The sequence below is a fragment of the Gavia stellata genome, chromosome 4, assembly GCF_030936135.1.
Source record: "Gavia stellata isolate bGavSte3 chromosome 4, bGavSte3.hap2, whole genome shotgun sequence".
Taxonomy (NCBI): Eukaryota; Metazoa; Chordata; class Aves; order Gaviiformes; family Gaviidae; genus Gavia; species Gavia stellata.
Window position 1 is genome coordinate 85,289,026 of NC_082597.1, and position 25,319 is coordinate 85,314,344.

At 39.2% G+C, this 25,319-nt stretch overlaps 1 protein-coding gene across 1 annotated transcript in view; it reads left to right on the forward strand.

The window, feature by feature from the left end:
- The first annotated feature begins 236 nt into the window (after positions 1-236).
- CRACR2A (calcium release activated channel regulator 2A) overlaps positions 237-25,319 on the forward strand; it is a 53,537-nt gene continuing 28,454 nt past the window's right edge. The window contains exons 1-6 of the mRNA XM_059816735.1: positions 237-404; positions 5,332-5,443; positions 11,531-11,699; positions 13,286-13,432; positions 21,327-21,417; positions 24,222-24,317. Coding sequence (XP_059672718.1) covers positions 237-404; positions 5,332-5,443; positions 11,531-11,699; positions 13,286-13,432; positions 21,327-21,417; positions 24,222-24,317 — 783 coding nt within the window. The remainder of the gene's footprint in view (positions 405-5,331; positions 5,444-11,530; positions 11,700-13,285; positions 13,433-21,326; positions 21,418-24,221; positions 24,318-25,319) is intronic.

A 25,319-nucleotide genomic window follows, 5' to 3' on the forward strand; every position in this document is an offset into this window, starting at 1 on the left:
CCCATTTGCAGTGTCTTTAGCGCAGCCCATCAAGGGCAGGCATTTTCAAAAAGCTTTTTCTACTTCTAAGCTTTAGTGCCTAATTAAAGAGATGATTGCTAAGAGATAGTGGAAAGCATCATTAAGAGGGTCTGATTTGCTCTTTTCCTTACCTTCCATGCACAGGTTTCAGATCAGAATTTGTGAGTAAATGGGCTAGCAGCATCCCAAGATATCCCTGTGCTGAGATTCTGACAATGGACAGAATACAAGGAGACTGTGCCAGTCCTGTGCTACCAGGAGATGCAGAGAGGAGCAGGACTGGAGAACAAGACCCAGGACCAACTGTGTTGGGAAAAGCACATGAGTTCTTTCAGATTTGTGATCTGGAAGGCAAAGGCTTCGTCACTTGTCAAGACATGCAGGTAAAACAAAACTGACTATGTGAAATGCTCAATGAGAGAACCTCTTAATGCCCTTAATAAACTGAGACTGATTAATTTAGAGTTAAAAATTGTAACACCTTCCTGATAACTTTAAAGACATATGTAGGATTTAAAATAATCTCTTTGAAGTCTTACATAATGCTTGCATTTGTTTCCACAGACAAAGTAACAAAAAAAGTGGAAAATCAAAGTAAGTGAAATTTAAAAAACATGCCCCAGGAATTTAATTCCAGTCTCATTGAGAAAGTTGAAACTCCAGTAAATTCATCACTTTGCAATTTGCCACAGCATCACGAATGTATTCAGTCCGCCAATTTTATCCTTCTGTTTTTTCAGCAAAGTTGTGTAAATAAAGTCTTTCACTTTGGTTTCACCTGCCAGAAAATGGTGAACTCTCAGCTGGATCACATATATATGTAGGAGGTATAGAGGAACAGTATTTTAGCATTATTCAGTGTTCACAATAATCTTACCAAATTGTTCTTAAATTGTTTGAGGGGCCAAAATCAGATTTGCTGAAAAATGTGGATGGAAAAAAGCAACTATATAACAAAATCTTTTGAAAATGGGATCGGGTGCATATTACGCAAATGATAAGATGATTTGAACCAGTATGTGACAGAAAACAAGAATGTACTCATGCTTGACATGCAAAGCATAATTTCATTGTGTTAATCCATTTCTACTTCAGTACTTATGGATGAAATCAAATTGGGGAGTGATAGCAAATAAATTCAGTGCAAACCAACGGAAGCGTCTAACATAAAATTATGAAGTCTTCCATATCCTCAGAAACAAATATGTGCCTGCATATAGGAAAATGCAAGTGAAACACTTTTAACTACCCATGTTGGAAATGCAAAAACCTCATAGTAAATTGCTCAGATTACTAGCTTTCAAGAGCTTTCTGTGCAGTTGTTGCTGAGTTTTGTGATGACCTGTGCTAATTCTGCAAAGTTGAAAAAATGTAGGAGTGCAGATGCTTGCTGTGCTGTAGGCTTTACCAATATACGTTATCTCATTGAAGTAACTGAATGCAAACAAATATGTTGTTAGTAGTAATATTGGTAAATCCAGATCCATAGAGAATTTAATGGATTATAATTTTATTGTCTTTCCCAAAACTGAATGGCATATACTTTCACCTAGTAGAAGACCCATATATGTATATATGTGTATGTGTATATAAAAAGTTTTAATATCTGTTTTTGCAAGGAACGTAAAAACATTTGTTTCTGTTTACTTCTAAGTTTTATGCTTAGAGTGCTGATAAATTTATACTTCAGGTTCTAAAACAGATGTTGCAAAAGATGCAGTAGAAAAAGGGTTGCAAAGGGTTGCAAAGAACAGATGAAGTATGTCTTCTATTTCACCATGAGTATTTGTTTACCATATCTGATGACTTCAGTATGTATGTAAGTGTCTGGTTCATTTAAATACAGAAATAAGGGTGCTCAGAACGCTTGAGAAGATGTTTCTTTATATTTCCTTTTATTTCCTGCTGATCCAATTAAAGAGAATATTACAAATCTAGACCTCTTGAAGATACTGGATTATCCTTATTCCACTCAACCCTTTAGTAAATCAAGAGTAATTCAGCTGAAATCAATGCAGTTCCATTGACAAAAATCTGGGGTGAGACCCATCTCCTCCGTTTGACTTTACAGTAATTTAGTGACAGTGAATAAAAATTCTAAACAAAAGTCTCTTACATTAATTCCAGCAATTCAGAAATCCAGATTCTTTGAAGCCAGCGATAGCTTTCTCATTGTCCCATCTTCTCTGTAATTCAGTAGTGGATTAAAGGAGATTTATTTGGACACCAGTGACAGCAATCTACAATGTTTTCTAATGCATTTGTTACCCATTATTTTATTGATATACAAAATAATGATGTTTTATACTGAACAGCTGTACATTAGACATACACTGTTACAGTTATTCATTATGCTTGATTAGAATGACTAGTTAACTAGAATCCCTGTATTGCAAACGTGACTTTGAAGTTGATTTTGATTGCACTTTTCATGATGTTCACTCCCTATAGTTGATTTTGATTGCACTTTTCATGATGTTCACTCCCTATAGCAAAGACATAAATCAATAAATTAAACCAGTTTTTTCCTTAAAAGGTACAAAGTGTTGATCGCTTTTGTTTGTTAGTTCAGTGCAACTTAACATTAATGAAGCTTTGCATCAAATACAAGATGCTAACATTAAGCTTTCTTTTTTAATCTTTAGTCATGTGAGTTGAGGCATGATTTTCAACAGAGAGTGCTGAGTGTTTAAAAAGTGCTGAGTATCTAAAATCCAATTAGCTTCAGTGGAATAGATCTTGCAAACAAAGTTTTCTGATGTGTCTATAACCTAGTAATTATATTAAAGATTTACTCCTCCCTGATTATATCGTGCTGCTTATTTTGAGATTATGTTAATACTAGTTGTTTGGAATTTTTCATTCCATTTCAAAATATCAAATGTGCCCAACTTTCAAACACACAAGAGGTTTTTTGAAATTGCAAGAAAGCAAATTCTACCTGAGACTTGAAACTACAGCTTCGCACTTTGGGCCTTGAGGTTATCATGAATAACGAGAATTAGTGTTGCACAATATTTTATTTTAATGCATATAGCAGAATTGGGTTCAGATCTTACTCTTAGCTATTTGACCTCTCTTTTTATTTAGCAGAGTAAAAGCTTGGTATTTTTGGGTAAGTAAGCGTAGATGTCATGAAAGCACAGAGCACATTGGGTGGCAATGCAGATAATTTCTATTTAAGCTCCAGTGATATCTTTGGATATGTATTATTTCTTCTTTTTTTTATTATTAAGAGCCTCATGTTGAAAGGAACTATGTATTTTTACAGTAAGCCCAAAATGAGCGAATAAACAAAAACACACCTATGAGACCAACAATAATATTTTGTTTTCCTAACAACAAAAAAAACCCCTAAATTTTCTTTTTAAAGAATAAAACCAAGAGGTTGGGAAAAAATTGACTTAATCTTAGTAACAATGGTAAGTGTGGCCCCAGTTCGTCAAAGTCAGTAAATTATCCTCAGGGAATTTAATGGAGCAAAATGTTGGTACATTCTTCAAAATCTCCTATTTCTATGTTTTTTTCAAGAAAATGTAAGTAATTGTGTTTTCTACTGCAAAATTAGTATAACTCGGTTCAGAATTTGAACCCTGTGATAGGGCACTCCAGCTGTAATTGAGAAGCATATATTTACCAGTCAGGTTTGCAGCAAGACCCACAAGCAGTTGTACCTGCAATAGCAGGCCGGTCTGTATTTGGGACATGGTCAGAAGAGGAAAGCCAGCTCTGGAGAAGCGCTCCTTCAGCAGGTCCCAAAGATCTGGCAGCAGGAGTACAGTTTCTGTTTTTCTAAGAGTAAAAAGAGTATTTGTCTCCTCCCTCATCAGGGCCATGTAGGCTGTGAGAATTTTACAGGAGAAGCTGATTTTAAAAAGTTTCCCTTTAGACCTAAGAGATTAAAATCTAAAGCTTTGGGAAGATGGGTGTGTTTAGGTGAGAAACTGGTCATGTCAGGTGTATCGCTGATGAAGTACCATACCTAGACTGAATGTACGTCAAGTTTTCTTAGTTTTTTAGAAGCAGGCAGCAGTGCACAATTAATCCTGCCCAGAAATCCCTTTGGGACTATTCTAGGTAGTTCTGTGCTTTAGAAGCTCTGTTGCTTTCACTTCTCAAGATGACCTTGGAATTCCTTTTACTGCTCTTCCCTTCAACTCCTACAGGTTTATAATGTATACCCTAAAGCCTTCATTGCAGCCAGGGAAGTCCTGGTTAATGCACTCAGGCAATTCTTACCTTGGCTGTACGGCCTGGTATATTGAATGGTGGTTTCTATTGTTCTTGGATTGCAGGAGAGACTTTCTTTGGCCTTAAATGCCTTCCCCACAGTGGAGCTGATTAGCACTTTTGTTCTGATGAACTTTATCAACCTATTAGCTTGCAATTTCAATCTGTTGTATGTGCAATAGGAATTCAGGGAAGGGATTAAGATAGTAACTAATAAAGCAGAGGACTTTACCAGTATATACTTGTACACTTCCCAAGCTGAGGAAAGCTTTTACTCTTCCTAGTGCTGTCTCCCAGTGTAAGTCCTTGCTGTTGTAGTTGTTTGCCACTCCAGTTTCCTCCTATTTCTGGGAATCTGTCTATACTGTTAAAAGAATTACAATAAAACCACGAGGGCCAGATTTAAAGAACTTTTTTTTCTTTTATTCCTGTCTTTGGATTCTCAGGAAAAAATAAGTGATTTTGTGGAGCTGGTTTCATGAAGTTCTGTCTTTTCTGGTGTGAGCGTGCTGCATTTCAGAAGTAGACAGTCATGAGCTACATTTAACTTGTTACGGGAGAAGCAGGTTTGCTCCTTGGACCATGCAGCTTTCTTAGCTTTGTTTTGTTTATTTATTTATTTAAACATTTTGAATCCACTTTAATTAGGGCAGTATACCCTCTATAATGTTCTTGTTTAGAGAGCCTTTTGCTTGACCTCATGACGTGGAAGGAACTAGGCGTACAGTTCTGCTGGCACGTTTGTCCAGCTGCATGATAATCAAGGCATTTCACCAAGATAATCAAGCCATTTCACCAGGATGTTGAGACTCCACCTCAAATTCTACTTCTTCCCTGCGTGATTGGAATTTGTGTCACAAACAGATTGTTCTCGCTGCTTTGTCGTAAAGGATTCATAAAGGCAAATAATGAAGTCATTAAAGCAAATCTCCCTCAGCTGATGTTGTTTGTGATGTCTTTCAATTTTCACTCTGGGAAGCAAAATGACGTATCCTTCTGTATTACAGATGTTCTGTAGAATCTAGTCTTCCTCTCATCCTGTGGTACTGGGTAAAGTTGCTGCATGTTTTGTCATTCCAGAGACTGCATCCTGAGTTACCTCTTAGCCTGGAAGAGCTTGAAAAAGTTTTTGTTACATTGGATGCTGATGGCAATGGCTCACTTACCCCAAAGGAGTTCACCGCAGGATTCAGTGAGTTTGGAAAGCATGTCTCCTGTATAGAGCTTTATTCATATTCTATACTCTCCACATCAATAAGGAAGCATTTTATCTTAACAGTACACTTAACGGTGCACACAGGGAGCCAGACTATTCTCTAGATATAGCAGATATATGTAACTGGTGAAGAAATGGTCATATTACGTCTATAAATTGGCAAAGGGCTCCAGGGTCTTTCTCTCCTGTGTAAGATGGCAAGCCATAACACAATACGAGACATACGATGTAACCATCTGAATTATACCTGTTTTAAGCCGTGGAGTAGATCTATGAACAAATTTTGGAAAATTTCCCTTGGGGGAAAAAAATTTTGGGTTTTATTTCATATCAGGTCATAAGACCTGAGAGATAATTGTCTCTAAGATTAATGTAGGACAGTGTTGAAAATGTGTTAATACCACTGTCCTTACAGCTGTGGGAATGCTTTCTAAAACAAATTAATTCTTCAGTGATGTTTGTTTATTTCAAGACAAAGCAGGATGAGGCAATTCTTATTGCTACATGATGGGAGCTGATAAGTTCTTTGTAACTGCCTCCTTTGCAACAGCACTCTTAATGTCATGTTCTCTGTGTTTGTGAAAGGGTGGTTTTCTCCACAGTTATGAGGTTCCAGATAAGATGACAGTGTTAGTTAGTGAGACTGTCTTTAGTTGTTTACGCAGAATCAATTCTGTACTTAAATTTGTACTCTGCTGACTATAAGCATCATGTTTAAGCATTTTCTCTAGAAAACTGAATCTCTTCTGTGTGAATTGTAACATTAAATCTCCATTTAAATACTATGTATAGGCCCAGCAAATAGGACCTTCATTTTTGTTTGCAAAACATCAATCATTTGAAATTTTCATTCTCTCATGTCCCACCTCTGCCATTTTAGAGCTAGGTCAAGTGTCTTAATAAAGAGTATGCTTTAATCTGCAAATTGCCATTATTTAAAAATGAAATAATCACAGCATCACAGAATCACTTAGGTTGGAAAAGACCTGTAAGATCATCAAGTCCAACCATCACCCCAACACCACCATGCCCACTAAACAATGTCCCACAGTGCCACGTCCACATGTTCCTTGAACACCTCCAGGGAGGGTGACTCTACCACCTCCCTGGGCAGCCTCTTCCAGTGCTTCACCACTCTCTCAGTAAAGAAATTTTTCCTAATATCCAGCCTAAACCTCCTCTGGCACAACTTGAGGCCATTTCCTCTTGTCCTATCGCTTGTCACTTGGGAGAAGAGACCAACACCTACCTCATCACAACCCCCTTTCAGGTACTTGTAGAGAGCAATAAGGTCTCCCCTCAGTAATGTATTACTCCTTTACTTTGCATAAGTAAATTAGACATATTTCTTAGTTAAATGAAGATTATTTTCATAGTAGTCCCTGCAAAACCAACATTTTCTGTTGAGGGAGGTTGTAAGTGACTGCCGTCTCCAGCAGCTCCAGAGCCTGGGGATTCCTCCTGCCCAGCTGCTGGAGCCCAGTCTAGAGACCCAGATGGATGTGGCAGCTGCTTTTCTGTTTGCAGGTTCAACTGGTAGTGAAGTTAAACATGTATCCCAGACACACCCACACATGCGCACACACAGACACGCAAAGGACATGGACACAGCAGGCTACACGGACTGCCACAGACGAGGCGCTGCCTTCAACAGCACCTATATATAGGATTGACATAAAATGTAAGGATAGACAGTGTAAAGCATGCTGCCTTTTAACCTGCTACACAGGACTGACAGGTATTTTCTAGGGATCCAGGCTAGGTAGTCATACATTTGGCCAGGTGATGATGCTGGCATTCCTAGTAGAAGCAGAAGCTGTACTAGATAAAGGCTGCTTTAGAAAACTAGAGAATGGAGAAAGCAGAGTAGTGTCTGGATAAAACTTGTACTGCATGAATTAGTATGGCAGAATCCTGTTCATATTTTTAAATGGTGGCAAATCTGAAATTTACTGTAACCTCTCTTTGCAACATATTCTGTTATCTTTGTTAACATGCTCTGCTGGGTGCTATGAGAAAAAAATGCAAGATAGAGTTGTTAAAACCATAAAACCACACCACTATTTCTGTTTCCTTGGGTCTATGATAACTTCCGTACTAGAATTTAGAATACAACCAAAGATCCTCTGCAGAAAATCACAATACCCCTTTTGCCTAGATTCCTTAAAAATTCTGGCTTGCAGATGTTCAAATAAAAAATCTAGCATATTTAGAATTTGATGGAATGTATCTGGTCTTCCCCAACTGAGCACAAGTGCATTTATTATTCATGTGGCAATTTCACTTCTGCATCCTCACTGGACAACTACTGTACTTCTTTCTTCCTTTCTTTTTATGGAGGTATCTAAAAAGCCTGTAGCTGTTTGTTTTAGTATTCTTTACATGTCAGTATTTTTGGCTCTCTTGTCTGTCTATATATATAAACATATATATATATATATATCCTTTTTATCTCCAATTCTAAGACAGTTTGAGGCTTCACCTGTTTGTTAATTTTCTTGAACCCTTCAGACCAGTTGATGTGAGTAATATCTATTCTTGTTTAGCCTCATGTTTAATTTAAACTGACTCAACTCATTTGTCAATCCATGGTTATTTCTTATAATCAATTCTTCTATAGTGTTCTCAACACTTACTAGAGCAAATGCAAGGTAACATAATGTGTTGTTGGCCAGTGAAAAATTGAAAGTCTCATGACACTCATAAAAGTCTCTCATGACTGTGATGTGGTGTCAATAGCCAGGAATATCTGAATCACAGAATGGTTGATGTTGGAAGGGACCTCTGGAGGTGATCTGGTCCAATCCCACTGCTCAAGCAGGGCCACCTCAAGCCAGTTGCACAGGGCTATGTCCAGATGGCTTTTGAATATCTCCAAGGAGGGAGACTCTACAACCTCCCTGAGCAACCTGTGCCAGTGTTTGGTTATCCCACAGTAGAAAAGTGCTTCCTGATATTCAGATGGAACCCCCTGTGTTTCAGTTTGTGCCCATTGCCTCTTGTCCTGTCACTAGGCACCACAGAAAAGAGCCTGGCTCTGACCTTTTTACACTCTGCTTTCATGTATTTATATACATTGGTTATGTCCCTGAGCTTTCTCTTCTCTAGGCTAAACAGTCCCAGCCCTCTCAGCCTTTCGGCACAAGAGATGCTCCAGGCACTTAATCATCTTTCTGTCCCTTTGTTGGACTCTCTCCAGTATGTCCATGTTTCTCTTGTGCTGAGGAGCCCACAATTGGACACAATACTCCAGGTGTGGCCTCCCCTGTGCTGAATAAGGGGGAAGGATCACTTTCCTCAACCTGCTGCCAATACTCTGTCTGATGCAGCCCAGGATACCGTTAGCCTTCTTTGCAGCAAGGGCACATTGCTGGGTCCTGTTCAACTTGGTGCCCACCAGGATACCCAGGTCCTTTTCCACCAAGCTGCTTTCCAGTTGGGTAGCCCCCGGTATATATTGGTGCACGGGGTTGTTCCTCCCCAGGTGCAGGACTTTGCACTTCCCCTTGTTGAAGCCCATTTCTCTGGACTGTTGAGGTCCCTCTGGATGGCTGCACAACCCTCTGGTGTATCAGCCACTTCTCCCAGTTTGGTGTTGGCTGCAAACTGGCTGAGGCTGCACTCTGCCCCATCATCCAGGTCATTAATGAAGATTTTAAACCAGGCTGGACCCAGTATTGATCCCTGGGGTACATGCTAGTCACTGGCCTCCAACTGGACTGTACCACTGATCACCACCCTCTGGGCCCAGCCATTAAGCCACTTTTCAGTCCACCTCACTGAATGCTCATCCTGCCTGTACATCAACAGCTTCTCTGTAAGGATCTGGTTGGAGGCCTTACTGAAGTCCAGGTAGACAATATCCACCACTCTCCCCTCATCTACCAGGCCAGTCATTTCATCATAGAAGTTTATCAAGTTGGTCAAGCATGACTTCCCCTTGGTGAATCTATGCTGACTACTCCTGATGATTTTTTCATCCTTAATGTGTCTGGAAATGGTTTCCAGGATTAAATGCTTCATCACCTTCCCAGGGATCAAGGTTAGGCTGACTAACCTGTAGTTCCCTGGGTTTCTTTCTTGCCCTTTTTGAAGATCGGGGTGACGTTTGCTTTCCTCCAGTCTTCTGGCACTTCTCCCAGTCACTATGATCGATCTAAGATTACCAAGAGTGGCCTCACAGTGACATCTGCCAGTCCCTCAGCACTCCTGGGTGCATCCCATCAGTGCCCACGGATTTACATATGTCCAGTTTACTTAAGTATGCCCTGGCCTGACTGATCCTCTTCCACCAAGTGTACATCTTCCTTGCTCCAACCTTTCTCTCTGATCTCTGGGACCTGGGATTCCTGAAGGCCAGTCTTGCTAGTAAAGACTGAGGAAAAGAAGGCATTCAGTACTTCCGCCTTTTCCATGTCCTGTGTAACCAAGTCTGTCATCTTGTTGAGAGACACATTTTCCCTAGTCTTCCTTTAGTCTCCTGTGCACTTATAGAAGCCCTTCTTTTTTTTTTTTTAATCCCTGTACAGATGCAATTCTGTTTGGTCTTTAGCTTTTCTAACTTCATCATTCCATGCCCAGACAACGTTTCTGTATTCCTCCCAGGTTACCCATCCTTGCTTCCACCCTGCGTGTGCCTTCTTTTTGTGTTTGAGTTTGGCCAGGAGCTCCTTGTTCATCCATGCAGGTCTCCTGGCATTGTTGCCTGGCTTCTTACTCATTGGGATGGAGCTTTCCTGAGCTTGGAGGAGATGATCCTTGAATATTAACCAGCTTTCTTGGGCCCCTCTTCCCTTTAGGGCCTTATCCCAAGGGACTCTTCCAAGCAGATATTTGAAGAGGCCAAAGTCTGCTCTCCTGAAGTCCAGGGTTATGAGCTTCCTTTTCACCCTCCTCTCTGCCCTCTGGATCTTGAACTCCACCATCTCATGGCCACTGCAGCCAAGGCTTGCTTTTGACTTTCACATCGCCAGTGAGACCCTCCTTGTTGGTGGGTATGAGGTCCAGCAGAGTACCTCTCCTCATTGGCTCCTCTATCACTTGGAGGAGTGATATCATCAATGCACTCCAGGAACCTCCTGGTTTGCTTATGTCCTGCTCCACTGTCCCTCCAACAGATATCAGGGTGGATGAAGTCCCCCACAAAGACCAGGGCCTGCGAACGTGAGGCTGTTCCTATCCGTTTGTAGAAGGCAGGTGTTCTTCCTGGTCGGGTGGCCTATAGCAGACACCCACTATACTGTCCTCTTTGCTTGTCCTCTCTTTAATCCTAACCCATAAGCTCTCCATCAGCTCCTTTTCTATCCCCACACAGAGTTCCATGCATTCCAGCTGCTCTCTCACATAAAGGGCAACTCCCCCTCCTCGACTTCCCTTCCTGTCATTCCTAAAGAGCCTGTATCCCTCCATTGCAACACTCCAGTATGGGAGCCATCCCACCACGTCTCCATGATCCAGTCTTTCTGTTATTGATAGAAATATCCCAAATAGATGGAAGAAACTGCTGTAGGGTCAAGTTTAGATGAATTAAAATGCACGTGAGTCAAATGGAGGGAAGTAAGTGTTAATAAAATGTAGCTTTCTGTATGCAGTTTATACAGGAATTTGAGGTGTGCCTTTGGTCATGTACTAAAAAGACTGTTAAAATAGGAGGTACATTTTATCAGTAGTAATGCTGTCGTTATTTTATATTCCTAACTTGTATTTAAGCATATCAAGAAATAAGGCCACAACATTTATAAAGTGCTTGTTGCTGCCATTTATGTCTTTTGTTTATGGAGATGTGAATTTTTTCAGTATGTTTGTGAGTTTTGAGGTGAGTGATTTACTGAAGGTTGGACATTAAAATGGGGACAGAGTCAGGCATAGAACTCAGGGATCCTCTTGCCATGCCTCATCCTTTTCTTGTTTCATTATACTCCATTTCCTTGTAAACAAGTGTAGGTGTTTCCCTCACAAATTACATTTACTGTAAAATTTGATCTTTAGTATGTTGCTCTTCAATGACATTGCTTCTTATAGTAAGTTCTGAAAATGCTTATGTGTGTAATTTCTCGTTCTTAGGCCAGTTTCTTTTGGGGCAGATTGCCTTGAATAATGAGATGATGCAGCAATCAGAAGGTGGAACAGCCTGCCCACTTAAATGTGAAGAGACCGTGAGTGATGATGAGGATGAAGAATTCCAGTTCTCAAATCTGATGGATCGGCTTGGAGCTAAAAAGGTTTTGGATGAGTGAGTCTTCGCAGCAATAGTAACAGATTGTATGATCTTTTATGATTCAGCTCTGGGTTTGATTTAATGGAATCCAAGATGAATGACGAGAACCAAGGCTGCTCCGTAACACAGTGATTCTTTAAAAATTAATTTTCTTGATTGTCAGAGATGATAAAATGCCATTCAACCAAAATTTCAAAGAGCAAAGCTATTGTACTCCAGGCATATGAAATGTGCGTTTGTGCCATATGGAAGCTATACCATTAACCCACTGACGTACCATGGGTTTTGAACATAGATAATTACTAGCATGTAATCCACAGATGCCACTGATTTTCAATTAAACAATGCATGATGACTGCTTTTTTGGCAAGGGCTGTGTTTAAAGTGCACCACTTAACCGAAAGAAAGAATGTTTTCTTCCATTTTTCTTGTTTTTCTCCCCTCCATGCATAATTGCATGTTGTGATTGCTGTGATAACACTACCTCTACCTCTTCCGGGACCAGGATGACTTACACTGAAACACAGAATGCAAAAACCGCTGTAAGAGCTTCTCATGTGTTGGCCTGACATTAATTGATCAATCACAATGAATGTTCTAGATCAAAAAAAGCATGGGGCAAAAATGGGACACAATCTGGACAGAAAGTAGGAATGTTTAAGAAATGCTTCTGTGATCCTTACCATGAAATAAAAGTGCTCATCAGTGCTTCTCTTCACCTGACTGCCTGTTACAGGAAAGAATTGATTGTCAGTCATCCTGAAAGGCTTTCATTATGAAGAGATTTTTATCATCCACCTTTTCTATCCTTATCCTTATTTTGGCCTTTAAATATAGCACTCTTTGCTGGCTGGGTTCAGGCTTACAATGCTCATGGAAGAGAATGAGTTAGGAAGAAACAAACAAAAGAAGTTGTTCAGGAGAATTTTGGCGAAGTATTAAAAAACCCATTATCATTCACAGTAGAACATCTTTTTTCCAGTATCTGCTGAACTGATTTGGAAATAAAACATTATCTTGGTAAATCTTTAAATCAAAATTTTCAAGATGTCATGTTCTGATTTTTGTAGCAGTCCGAACGTGGAATTAAAATGTGTTGAAAATTAAAGAAGACAGTACAAATGCAATTTGTTAACTTGTCTAAGTTACTTAGGAGACTGAAGCTCATTCATTTCTCATGAGGAAGTGTTTTTGATTAGCTTTCCCACTGCCACCTCCCCACTAGATTTGTGGGAACTTCTTTACTTCTAATGGAAGTGACGGGATGGTACAGTGTATCTCATCTGTATCCTTTCTTATACATTCCTATTTGGATGAAATGTCTGGCAAGGCATCTGCTAAACAAGCAGTTCCTGTGATTCTCTGCAGTTGTGCATGGCCAAACATTATGATGCACTTTTTGAATAAATGCAGTTTCCATCATTTCCCACCCACCTCATCCTTTTCAAATCTGGCACTGCTTAAGTAGCCCTTGTTCTTAATAAGCCTGGTGTCCTGACTAGCGATGCCCTGAAGCCTCCATCCTCTAGGATGCTGTGAACATCTATTGCAGCCTGAGAAATAGTCTCTCTTAATGAATCCTTTATGATCTCTTCTTTCAGTGAGAGTGATGTGAAGCAACTTTGGTTGCAGCTGAGAAAAGACGAACCTCATTTACTTTCGAGTTTTGAAGAGTTCCTGGTCAGAATTTTTTCCCAGCTCCAAGAAGCAGATAATGAAAAGAATGAGTTGGAATGTGCGCTAAAAAAGTTAGTACTTCTCTTTGTTGGACTGTTTGTGTAGTTTTACAACTATCTTACCTACTATTTGAACCTTTGAAATAAACAAGGTATTTCAGTGAAGAACTGAGGACTATAGTCACAAGAGTTCCCATAACGTAAAATTTTGTTAGTCATGAAGAGTACCAGTAAAGTTATTTATAATGCAGAACTGGCTGAAATTAGCTTTTCTCGTCCATTTAACATATTTTGTTGACTGAGATTCTTTTGCTGATGTCTATTATTGCATTGCAGTTTTAAGACAATATTAAGCAATTCATTTCTAGTTAATCAGTTTGATTCCAGAGGACAGTCAGATTTAGCAGTAAATCTGGTAAATTGTCTGTGTGCTTTGCAAACATTGAGTGCAGAAAAGCTATAAATCTGGATTAACTGGCCAGAGAAGTGAGAGGTTTAAAATGTTAAAGCAGCACAAAGCACTGATACCAGTGAAAATATAAGTTAACAAATATATATATAAAACAAACATATGAAATATAGTAAACAAAACATATTAGTTTTATATATAAAACCATATTGTGTACATATATAAACAAATATATAAACCACATATATAAAAACAAATATGTAAGAACTAAAAATTAATAGATCATCCTTTAATATGTAGCTATCTAGAAGGAAAAAAATTGTGATGCTAAATCTAAATAGAATGCAAAATGATGCTTGTAGTTGAAGTTCCCCTGTATTTTTATAATAAAGTGTCACTTCTGAATTTCAGATTCTTACAGATTGAGTAATAAAGGCAAATACATTGTTGAACAATTACTTAATTTGTTCAGCACTCTCCTGGCTATTCTGAGAATGTGACAAGGCTTGTGAAGAAAGAAAAAACCTAAAAACATATGGTGATTAAAGACAATTTGTTTATGTTGATAGCAGTGTTTTCATCTAAGTCTACAAGTGTGGTTTTAACCTTCAGCTAGTCAGTTGGAAACAGCATAGAGATAGTTGTGCTGTCTGTTTTGAACTAGAGATTATTAACAACCATGTGTGGTGAGGGGGTTGTTTTGTGGTTGGGCTTTTTTTTTTTTTTTGGTCAGACTCTTGTCAGTGTTTTTTGGGAACTGAATAAATAAATTTGTCTGCTTAATAGCTGTGATCAGCACAGAGATGCACGGAGAATACATTAGCATTACCTGATTTTTCTGGCTGACATAAAAATCCAATGCATTTTTAAGGTAGAGATTTCATGCCTTTGTAGTAAAAACAGGTTTTAGCTAATTTCTTCTTTCTATTGCTCCTGATAACATCTCTAATTCCAGTATATAGATCATTGTTTTGTTTGTAATCAATAGCTGGAAGGAGTCAGAAGTATCAGAGGAGTAATACTGTCTTTGGTAACAGTGGGGATGAATAACCTCTTTTATTTTAAACTATGTACAAATAACAGCAAAGCTCAAGATAAGACCATAGAGGGGGAAAAATGATTTTTTTTATACCCACATACTTCTTAGCACTAAGATGCATGTGTCTGCATAGACTGGCCAGGATTTCCTGTGGGATCACAGAAGATAAGGGATGCTGCTTATTGAGGTCTTATCATGTCTCCTGGGTTCTCAGTTGGTGACAATGGTACCCTTCGGAAGTTGAGAATGAATGTGATCTTTCATCTTTCCTTTCTGACTCACCTCTGGCAGTCATTAGGCAATAATGGAGTCTACTCTCAGCCTTTTGTCTCCCTTCCTGGATGTAGACTGTGCTTTTGTCTTAAATTGTTCCTTTTTTTCTAAGCTGGATGACCTGAGAAGCTTCATATGCATGTGCTGGGATCTTTGTGCCCTGCCGATCTATGCTATCAACCCATGCCATTCTTCTATACATGTTTTTTGTCTTTTCTTCTGGAGCTTTCACACATGCATATTTTCATTCATGAACCTGAATCCTGTGGTCTGAGAGACCCAGGGGTTTCCTCCTGTCCTGGTTCAATAGGTACAGTATGCTGTTGCTGTTCCCATTTGCAGCTCTAGCCAGTAGTGAGGCTGAACGGATATTCTCGATACACACACGTGCAGATACACCTCACATGGGGGACTGCAGACTAATACTGATTAGAAAGCAGTGCCTCTGCTGGCACCCACCTAAACACAAGCAGAATTCACACAAACATGAAGGATGACAGCCTGATCCTGTTTTTCCCCTCCAGTTTATCAGGAGTGAATTTTATTAGTGAAAACATACACACGTGCAGCCCTCCCCGACACTTACTTTATTCAGAAACAAACCTGCATTCACAGATCCTTTGAATATTAGCCTGGACTTTAGTCTACCTAATGTCCTTGCCTGCACCCTGGGCCCCCCACCCTTCTTTGACTCAGACCTTGAGTCTTTCCAGATGTGGGTCTCCTTCTACTCGCTGGCTGGTTCAGCTGGATTGAAGTTTGCTACCAGAATGTGTTCATTTGCTCACTCATTAACAATTGCAGATCCTTCAGATATTAGCATGAGGCTTTTTAAGTCCATCTAATGCCCATGCTGAGACCCTAGTCCCTTTACCTCCAGCCATCAGCTCAGACCTTGAGTTTTTCCGGATGGAGATCTCCTCCTCCTTGCTGGCTAGTTCAGCTTGAAGTATACTAATGAATAACACCCACACAGAATAGACATTGAGTTCACACAGTTAGAAATAGTATGTAATAAGAAGATAGCATAGTCTGTGATAATCAGACACAGGGCTTGACCAGATAAATATACTAACCACAAGATTGCTTACACTTGACTAAGCCACTTATCCCCCCTTCACATCCACCTTGGTTCCTTTCTCTATCCTTGTCTCCTCATAAATAAAAAACTTGTCCCTAAATACATTTTTTGACATTGGTACCAGTTTTTCTACATCTGTATGCAAATTTCATGTTTCTGATATTGGTGCCTAAGTAATCTTGCCTTTATGTGGTGTTACTGATGTGGTTATCTAGATGCTCTTTTCCTTGGCAAGACTCTTCTCCTTAAAAGGTGCCAAATACTCTCCTTCAGATAGCTCTGAGGTTGGCTGTTTACCGCGTAACTCCTCCTAGAACACCTGTGAAAGCCATCCGTCAGGGTGTTGTCTGTAACTGTTGTCCGTTTCTCACTGTTATTTGTTATGTCCAGCAATTTCTCATGCAGTGTCCAGTAGTTTCTCATGCTCTGTTCAGTTAGTTAATCCTCAGGCTAAGGCTTAGTCACCTCAACACTTTAACACTTAATCTATAACAGTGTTAACATGTCTCTTACAAACCTGTTCTCGTAGAGCTCAGTAAACTTATTTATAAGTTTATAATACATAGGTATAACATGCAGCATGATCCTGCATGGAGGAAATCTGTGGTACTTTGTTGGATGTTACTCAAAGGAATAGGGTTGTTCTTCCTGTTAATTTTTATTTTTATATACATTTATTTACATGTGTATGTGTGTGTATATATATGTATGTGTATATATATATAAGCACATATATTTAGAGAAACCTTCTATATGCCAAATAAGTTTTTTTTCCTAGAAAAGAATGTTGGTAACTTTTACATAGTCTTGAAGAAGAGATTTGCATATTGTACTGTCTACTGCTGACCCTCTTACAGATACTAGCATTTTTGTCCTCTGAACATGTAAATTATGGCACTGTGCACATTTAGTGTGTGACTATTCTTATTACTTAGTAACGGGCTGTAATTGTTTCTAGTATGAAAGGTCTGCTTTAGTATTTCAGGTAAACTGACCGACTCTGATTTTGTTAGATAATAGTCTCACCTCAGTGTTATGTTTTATTTTAAGCAGTCAAGACGATTGTTGGAGAAGAAACTTAAAACCTACCACTGCGATCTCTTAGTTAAAGAGTTTCAACAAAGATTCCTAACAAGATACCAAATATATTCCTGATACACTCACAGAAGAGGTCTGTCAGTGCATCAGACATATTCTGTGCCAATATAACCATGGGCATGTTTCTCCTTTTAGGTGATCTGTAATTCTGGTTCAATAGAACAACAGCCAAAGTACTGCTGATGAGTTTTTACATAGAACTGAATAAACTTTAAGGAAAACAAAGAAACAGCCGCATTTTTATCCCAGAACTGGTGTTCTTCTCCTCACTGGTGTTTATCATCATAGAGGAATTGATGATGAGCTGTTGCCTATATTTGTAGATTTTAAAGCAAAATGAAAATACGAGGTTTAAACCCTCTCCTTTTAAAAATACTTATTTGTTTCTTTATTTCTTTTGATTTAAACAAAAGTGAGATACTTTTACTACAGTAATGTATGAAACCAAATACCGTACATATATCTGGTCTGGTGCTGGACTCAGCAATAGTTAAGCTGTGCACTGAAAGTGTGGACTAGTAGCTCCATACATTCATCCAGTTTGCTTTCAGCATCTACACAGTGGATACAATTTTCGGTTGCCAGGGTAAGTTAGTTCTCCTTGATTTTCTGATATTTGTATTTAATTTTAAGTGCTAATTTAAAATTAAATGGCTTCTGAAATTTAGTGGTGTTTTTTAAATAATAGGGTGATGTATTGAGTGGGAAGGAAGCGGTAGATGAACTTCACTGTAGATAAATGTAAGGAAGATAAAGTAATTTAAGTCATGCTTACATGATGCTGGGCTTGGAATGGGCAGTTACAAATCCGGAGAAAGCCCTTGGGGTCATTGCAGAGAGCTTCCTGAAATCATCAGTTCAGGGTGCAATGGCAGCCAAAAAAACCCAGTAAAATGCTATGCATGATCAGGAAGGGTACTGAGAACATGATAAAGGATGTTTTTGCTACTACATAGAATCTTGGTGCACCCGTCTTGAGTACTGAGTGAAGTTCTGGTCTCTGCAACACAAGAAGAATGTAGTGGAATGAAGAAAGGTGCAGAGAATGGCAACTCAGTGGTTAAAAGAATGGAACAGCTATTCTGAGAGAGCTGTTTTTAAAAGGTAGGATCTTTTGAGTGAGGAGGTAAAGGCTGAAGTGGGATACGATAGACCTTTACAAAACCATGAGACCACTGACCAGGCTGAATGAGGAACCAGCATTCTTCAAATCCCTAGCAGTAGAACCAAGGGGCATTTAATAAAATGAATTGGAAGTAAGCTTAAAACAAATGATAAAGAGACCTTTTTTCCTAGTAGCAGATAAAATCTTCAACTGCCATTAGCTTTGTCTGCTGCTGTGCTTTGCATTTGAAAGACAAACCTAGTAAAAAGGTGGACTGTTTTTCAAACACCAGAGTTCTAAACAGAGAAGATAAAGGTAAGGGTAAACGGGAAGGGAAGGATGAACTGACTTCTCATTGGGCTTAGCATGGGACAGTGTCAGAGTCCACCTGTGGTGGAAGAAGAGGAGAATCAGCATCTCAGAAGATTAGTGCACAAAGTGTGCAAATCACTATTTTTTTAAGGGGAAAGAAGAACCATTACAACAAAGTGCATGAACAGCAATTGTGAAACCCAAACAATTCACATTTCAGCTACATAAAGGGGCAGAAATGAAAACCTTGTGAGTGTGTTGATCCTGAACTCATCATCTGAACTTAGTGAACTCACGTTACATTCCATTTTGGTTAATGTGCTCAACAACAGCACCCTCTCCCTTTCACCTCCATCTCTGTTTATTCCACAGCATTACTGGAGAGAGAAAGATCACATTATCAAATATTGCTGAAATTATACAATTATGCATTGAGTAAAACTGGATGGTATGATCCCAGGGGGTAGAGATTTTAGTCAAAACATTTTGCATTTTTCACATGACTGTGATATGGCCTTATGGCTTTAATTATTTTCCCCGACTGCATGTGGGGAATATTTGCCAGCTAATGTGTTGGATTGTTTTTTCTGCTGCTTGTTAGTTACGTTACTTATAATTGTGTTACGCTTTTGATTATAACAGGATATTATTTCATCTTTCTGTTTGATTTGATCAGAGTTAAGAATGGTAAGCCATGAATGAAATGCTTGAATTCAGCCTGCAGAAATGACATGTGCTTATGTGCCAGACCAGCTAAAAAATTCCTATGTCCAGAGGTACCTCCCAGATGTAGTCTTGATGGTGCTGCCATATCCTTTGCTTCCAAACACATAAGAGGAAAGAAGTACCTAAATCAGCAGCTTAATAATACGGGACTAAAGTTACTCTCCCTGTCACACAGAAGCAAAGAAAATCTTTCTGATTCCCATGGAAACACTGACTGCTGTGCAATGTGTTCTGCCTGTGCAAAGTTACAGGGTTTTTCAGTATATAGTCAACCTAGCCCTGATCAAAGTGACATTATACTGCATTAATACAGTATTTTTAAATATGATCTTAGCATCTCTGCCACACTTTTCTAAATAATTGTTAATTCTTTATGAATTTGTGTAATTTTATTCCATTGACAAGGGCTAATTTCTTATGAAGCATTTTCTTTGTTTTAAGAAAATAAAATCTGAGATCAGAACGTGACCTGACTTTACACTATAAGGGGAGTAAGGCAGCAAAAAGGGCTTTTGGATTTTCTGGCACTCTCTATCTGAAGCATTGCAGTCACATGAAGAGGCCCCTGTCTGGGCTGCTTTTCTCACCTAATCAGAGTTTACAAAAATCTAAGTGTCAGCTTGGTGTAGCTTGATATTTGTTTATTGCTGCTGTAAATCCCGAGAAAAGTGCCTTTCCCTCCCTCATTTTTTATGTGTGACTGAAAATGCAAGCTGGCAATGTGAAGTATTCTGATATTTGAAAGGGGAAAAGAAAGCCTTGTTTCTGGTGTTTCTCACTCCTCTTAGCTTAGGTAAATTTTTTGAAGTTTCTTTCCAATTTGCTTGGCTTTAACTGAGAAGAGAATCAGGCCTTTAATAAATGAAAACATAGAATATGTAGAGGATCAGGTACAAAAAAAAAATAGTAGATACCCAGATTACAAAATTAACTGCTTTTTTTCCCTACTATATATTCCTTGTCTTGCTCTTGTTGATGTGAATGCCCTAGGAGATTATGTACTTTATTTGTAACATGTGTTCTGCAGATTGCAAGAGGAATGTGGTGGAATATATAAAAATGTCATATAAAGGCCGTATTAATCTCTGTTAAAAATCTTTCTAGGATGTCTCCTGAGTTTGATGCAAAGTGACTTTTGCTTTTCAGTTTCTGGATTAACGAAACTAGAATAGAATAGAATAGAGGCAGAACAAAGTAGTGGTCTTGTTCCCTTTCAACAGTTAAATTTTTTCTGCCCAGACTAAAGCGTCTGCTCAATGTAATCCTTCATGTATCAAACTGGAGTGATATTAATTGCAATATTCTATCGGAAAAAATGGGCTTTTTAAGTCCTTCTTTTTTCCTACAGTCAGATACACTTGTGCACAGCATGTTTATTTCTGTTCCTCAGCTGGTCTTTTCAAATTTGTTTCAGCAAAGCTGCTAGAGAGGCAGTAAGGCAGCTTTCAAGAGGGACTTTCAAGAAGTCTGTTCTAGCTGCAACATCTTAGACATGATAGAAGTACCTCATTCAATACTCTTGAATGGTGAACAATGCAGTTCCAGAGTAAAAAAATGAAGTTGCAGTGAAAATACTTTTAACTGGCAAACTTAGGCTCTGGTATTCTTAGTATTGTCACTAGGAAGCTCTGTTCCTTAAACCTAAGATTTGGTAGTCATTAAAACTGCATAATGAACAGCTGCTTTATCTGGAAGCATCAGATGTGTAGCTTTATTAGCCTTTGGGCGGTTGAAGCTTTCCTTCCATGAGAAGAAAAAAAAAAAAATTAATCTGTGACCTTTCCTGCCCAAAAATTCCTATTTTCTTAACCCTAGAACATTCTCTGGAGTCTTGTGTCACGGCGGAAATGCGGCTCATAATGTGAGCCATGACTTGAAGTAATGCTACAAAGACCCACTCAGTATACTTGTATCTCTTATTAGGAAAATTGCTGCTTATGATGAAGAAATTCAACATCTCTATGAGGAAATGGAACAGCAAATCAAAAAGGAGAAAGAGCAGTTTCTCTTGAAAGTGAGTGTCTCTTTGTTATTGTGGGCGTGGAGTCTGGTCTCACTTCCAGTGGTTTTATACTCATTCTGGGTGTGAAACGAAAGCCCACAAGATGCGTTTCACAACAGAATAAGAAAAAACATCATTTGCCTCACTGCTCCTTTTGTACTGATCCAGGCTCTGCAGCTTCAAACTAAGTGACTTGTTGGATGCGACGAGCATCAATGTCCTGTGCTCAGTGGTTGGCATACAGTAGCAGCTGGCATTCTTTCAAAAGTTGACTGAACAGCCTCATTGTTGATGCTGCTGTAGGTCCAAATTCTGGTCACAATTAGGAAAAATGCTCTTTGAGGTTGTTCAGAGCAGCACTAATCTTGTTGGGTTCTGCAGTCTCTGCTTTGCGGAGGGGATAAGTTCTCGCTGAAGAGCAACAGCAGATAAATTAAGTGATGGCATGAAACCACAACAGCTATTTGTAAAATAAACATAGGTCAGATTCTTTTGTCACTGCCATGGTGCTTCCAGAACACCTGACAATGAATTCCCTTTTCTTATGAACTCTCCTTTAAATCTCCTCTACTGCTTTTATAGTCTGGTCTTTGGATTTTTCTGTCCTGTTTTTCCTCCTAAAACAAAGAAACTAACAAGAACTCCCCGTATGCTCCAGGACAGAGTCCTCTTAGAATCATTTAGGTGGGAAGGCACCTAGGGTGCTCCTAACTTTCAAACTAGATCAGGTTGCTCAGGGTCTTGTCCATCTGTGTTTTGAGTATGCAAATGATGGAGATTCCACAGCTTCTCTGGGTGGCCTGGGACAACTGATTGTGAGCTACTGGCTCATGCCTTTTTGTGGTCTTGAAAGCAGTCATATAAGTGAAACCAACGTATGGTTTCAAACAACACGTACTACGCAAAATGTTGCCAAAACTAGTGGATATCTATCAATTATTGCTTCCATTCTCAATCAAATATGATATCTAAAAAATCCTTCTGTGATCCAAATATGTAAAGTATGTTTTGTTTCCTGACATGAAGTGCGTTGGAGCTAAAAGAGCCTTAATCAGCTGTCTAAGGAATCAGTCCTTTCACTTGCCTCACAGGGTAGTGAACCTGACTCATAAATTTCATTTTTTTTTTCCATTCCAAGCTGAGAGCAGGTTTTAGTGGTGGATGGGATGAACCCTTTGTATAAAGTTTGTATATCAGCTGAAGGATAAAAAGTATTTGCAACTTTGCCTGACAGCAGTTGTTGTGGAAGAAATGGTTTATATGCTCTTAATAGCCCACAACTGAAGTTGTATTGAAAATCCTAAAACAGCGAAGACTTTTCCATAAGCAATGATTGTTGGATCTCCTAATTAGTTGTATATTTGAGGTAAAGCCATTTCTTTCAAGCTTCCTCATTAAAGCTTTCCACTGAGCTATTTACAGTTTAGTCAGCCTTCACACTAATGGTTGTCAGACACTCAAGAAGTATTGTTTCTTGGCATGACTAATTTGGGATTTGGGGAGATCTGACTGTTAAATTATTTCTCTAATGCAAAGTCTCACAAAGACTTTACACCCTGAAGAGATGCATTGATGCCATATCAAAGGGGAATTATTATGGCTTGAATGAAGAGCAGCTCTTGAAGAATACCTTTAAAGAAATTGGTAGGATGCAAATAAGTACAAATTGCAGCTATTTACGATACTTAATACCCTGCTGACTGAAGGTTGTACAAAAGGGGCAGTTAGTCTGTCTTTTTCACTCAGATGTATATTCTTGCACATAAGAAGCCAGTTAACATGCATTTGATTACCCCATTATGTGTACTGCTGAAGGGGAAAAGCGTGTAGGAACCACTGCTGTCTTGAGGGAATTTTTATTTTTGTTTAGAGGCATTTTCCTGGGGACATTAGAGAGTAGAAGCCTGTTGTGGAGGGATAGGACAGATTCTCAGCTGCTGTGAACTGCTGGAACCAAATTTTACTCAGGGGAAGTCTGACAACTCATCTCAGCTGAGGAGTGTCTGAAGGAGTAATCCCAAATAGGACTGGGAGTTCCCAGTGATTGCAGGATACTTAGATGGTGGACAGATTAATATAATTGCTAAGTGAATGGCAGAGCCTGAAGCCCAGATCACTTGTTTATACCAGAGACAAATTGTTGTTAGTGATGGATTTTAAAGGTTACAGGTATTGTTTCTTTTACTTCAACATGAGTTGCTGTGCTGTGTGTCAGCAGCCTGTATCTCCCATGTCAATCCTGATATCTTGTATGTGAGTTACAGTATGACTCCATAATAATTTAAATTTGTCCAGGTTGTTTCCATCAGTGCATTCTCATCACTTCTCTGTGTCAGCAGTTGTCTGGTTCAGGAAACCAAATGCGCAGAAAGCTATTCACTTTTTTGCTGGTTTTTTTCTGCTTGTTTAGCTCTCTGAAACAGCGCACTGCTGCAACCAATGAGCATGAATGCTAGTGTGTAAGAGGATGAGGGTATGTGTAGCTGGAAATGGGAGGATGCATTCTAGCTTCATTGATTTAGGTTGGCTAAGTTCCTAAGTCTTGTGCCTCCACTTTGTAGACTTGATGCCTACTCACGTGCAGTCAGCACATCCTGTAGCAACTGCAGTCATTGAACTTGCTGGACTACACTGGTTTGCAGAAGCGCATCGTCTAGAGTCATGAGTGATACCATCCCTAAACTGAGTTCTGTCAAGAGCTCATTATGTTCACTGTGAAAAGCTTGCCTATTATTTTCATGCCTGATGCCTTATGTCTCCCCCTGCTGATGAAATTGTGCTGTTCTGTTAATACATTTCCTCTTTGAATTTTGCAGGACACAGAGAGGTTTCAGTCCTACAGTCAAGAGCTACAGTGCAAGCTCCTGTCAAAAGAACAAGAACTGGAACAATTGGTTCAAAAACAGAAAAGGGTATTAACCAATATCCTTCAGAGTTAAATAATAGAGCATTTTTATTTGCTCGTATGATTTTCTTTCGATACTGTTTTAGGTCCCAAAAATGCAAGTTGGTGTGATATGGTTCCGCCAAACTGTGACCCTCTGTTGCTTTTGAGGTATGAGTGTAGGTACCTGAATGTATTTAAAAGTGGAGTTATGACTGCAAGACTTCTACGCATGTGCTTAGGAAAAATGTTACTCTCTATTTCTAAAGCAGTTTTCCTTTTACATGATAAAATGAAAAAAAATGGTCCAGGTATTCTTCCCAGGTACTGGGTTAATTTTATGAAAATGTAGCAGAATTCCACTGCCTTCAGTGTGCTAGGAACTGGCTTAATGCCCATACACCTCAAGAGCAGAGAACAATGATTTGGGTCTTACGGTGTACACCTTTGCTCAAAGCTTGTACCAACTCCTCATTTACTTGTTTTGGACGATTCCGCACTACGAACTTGAAATGCTTGCTCCTGAACAACCTGCTCCTGATACACCTCTCTGCGATAACAGTTTTATAGCAGTCCATGGTTCTCTTGCATGGTAACAGCTTGTCAAGTTCTCATATTAAAGCCTGATGTATTTCACTTCTTAAAATGCATGACCTGCTTGGGGAAGCAGAGTATCTCTGCATGCGTGACCTTGCTGTAAAGTGTCTCCAAGGTCAATGCATGAAAGACTAGTGATAGGGAGAGGGGGTAGCACTGGAATTTAAAGGGCTGAAATGGAATGCTGTGAAACCAACTCCCTTCATAGAATATGAATATAAAATACATGTAAAAATTTCTTTTCCAGGCAGCAGTGCTTGGGAGTGCCAGTCCTGGGAAGTAGGAGAGAAGTAAGAGGGGAAGGGAAGGAAGAGGAAAAAGAAGTTTGAGGGCAGTTTCCTAGTTCTGTGTAGTTTTTAGATCCTTTTCTGAGGAATGAATCCAGGTGCTGCTGAAGCTGATGGGAATTGTAGGATTGTACTTGAGTAAGAGG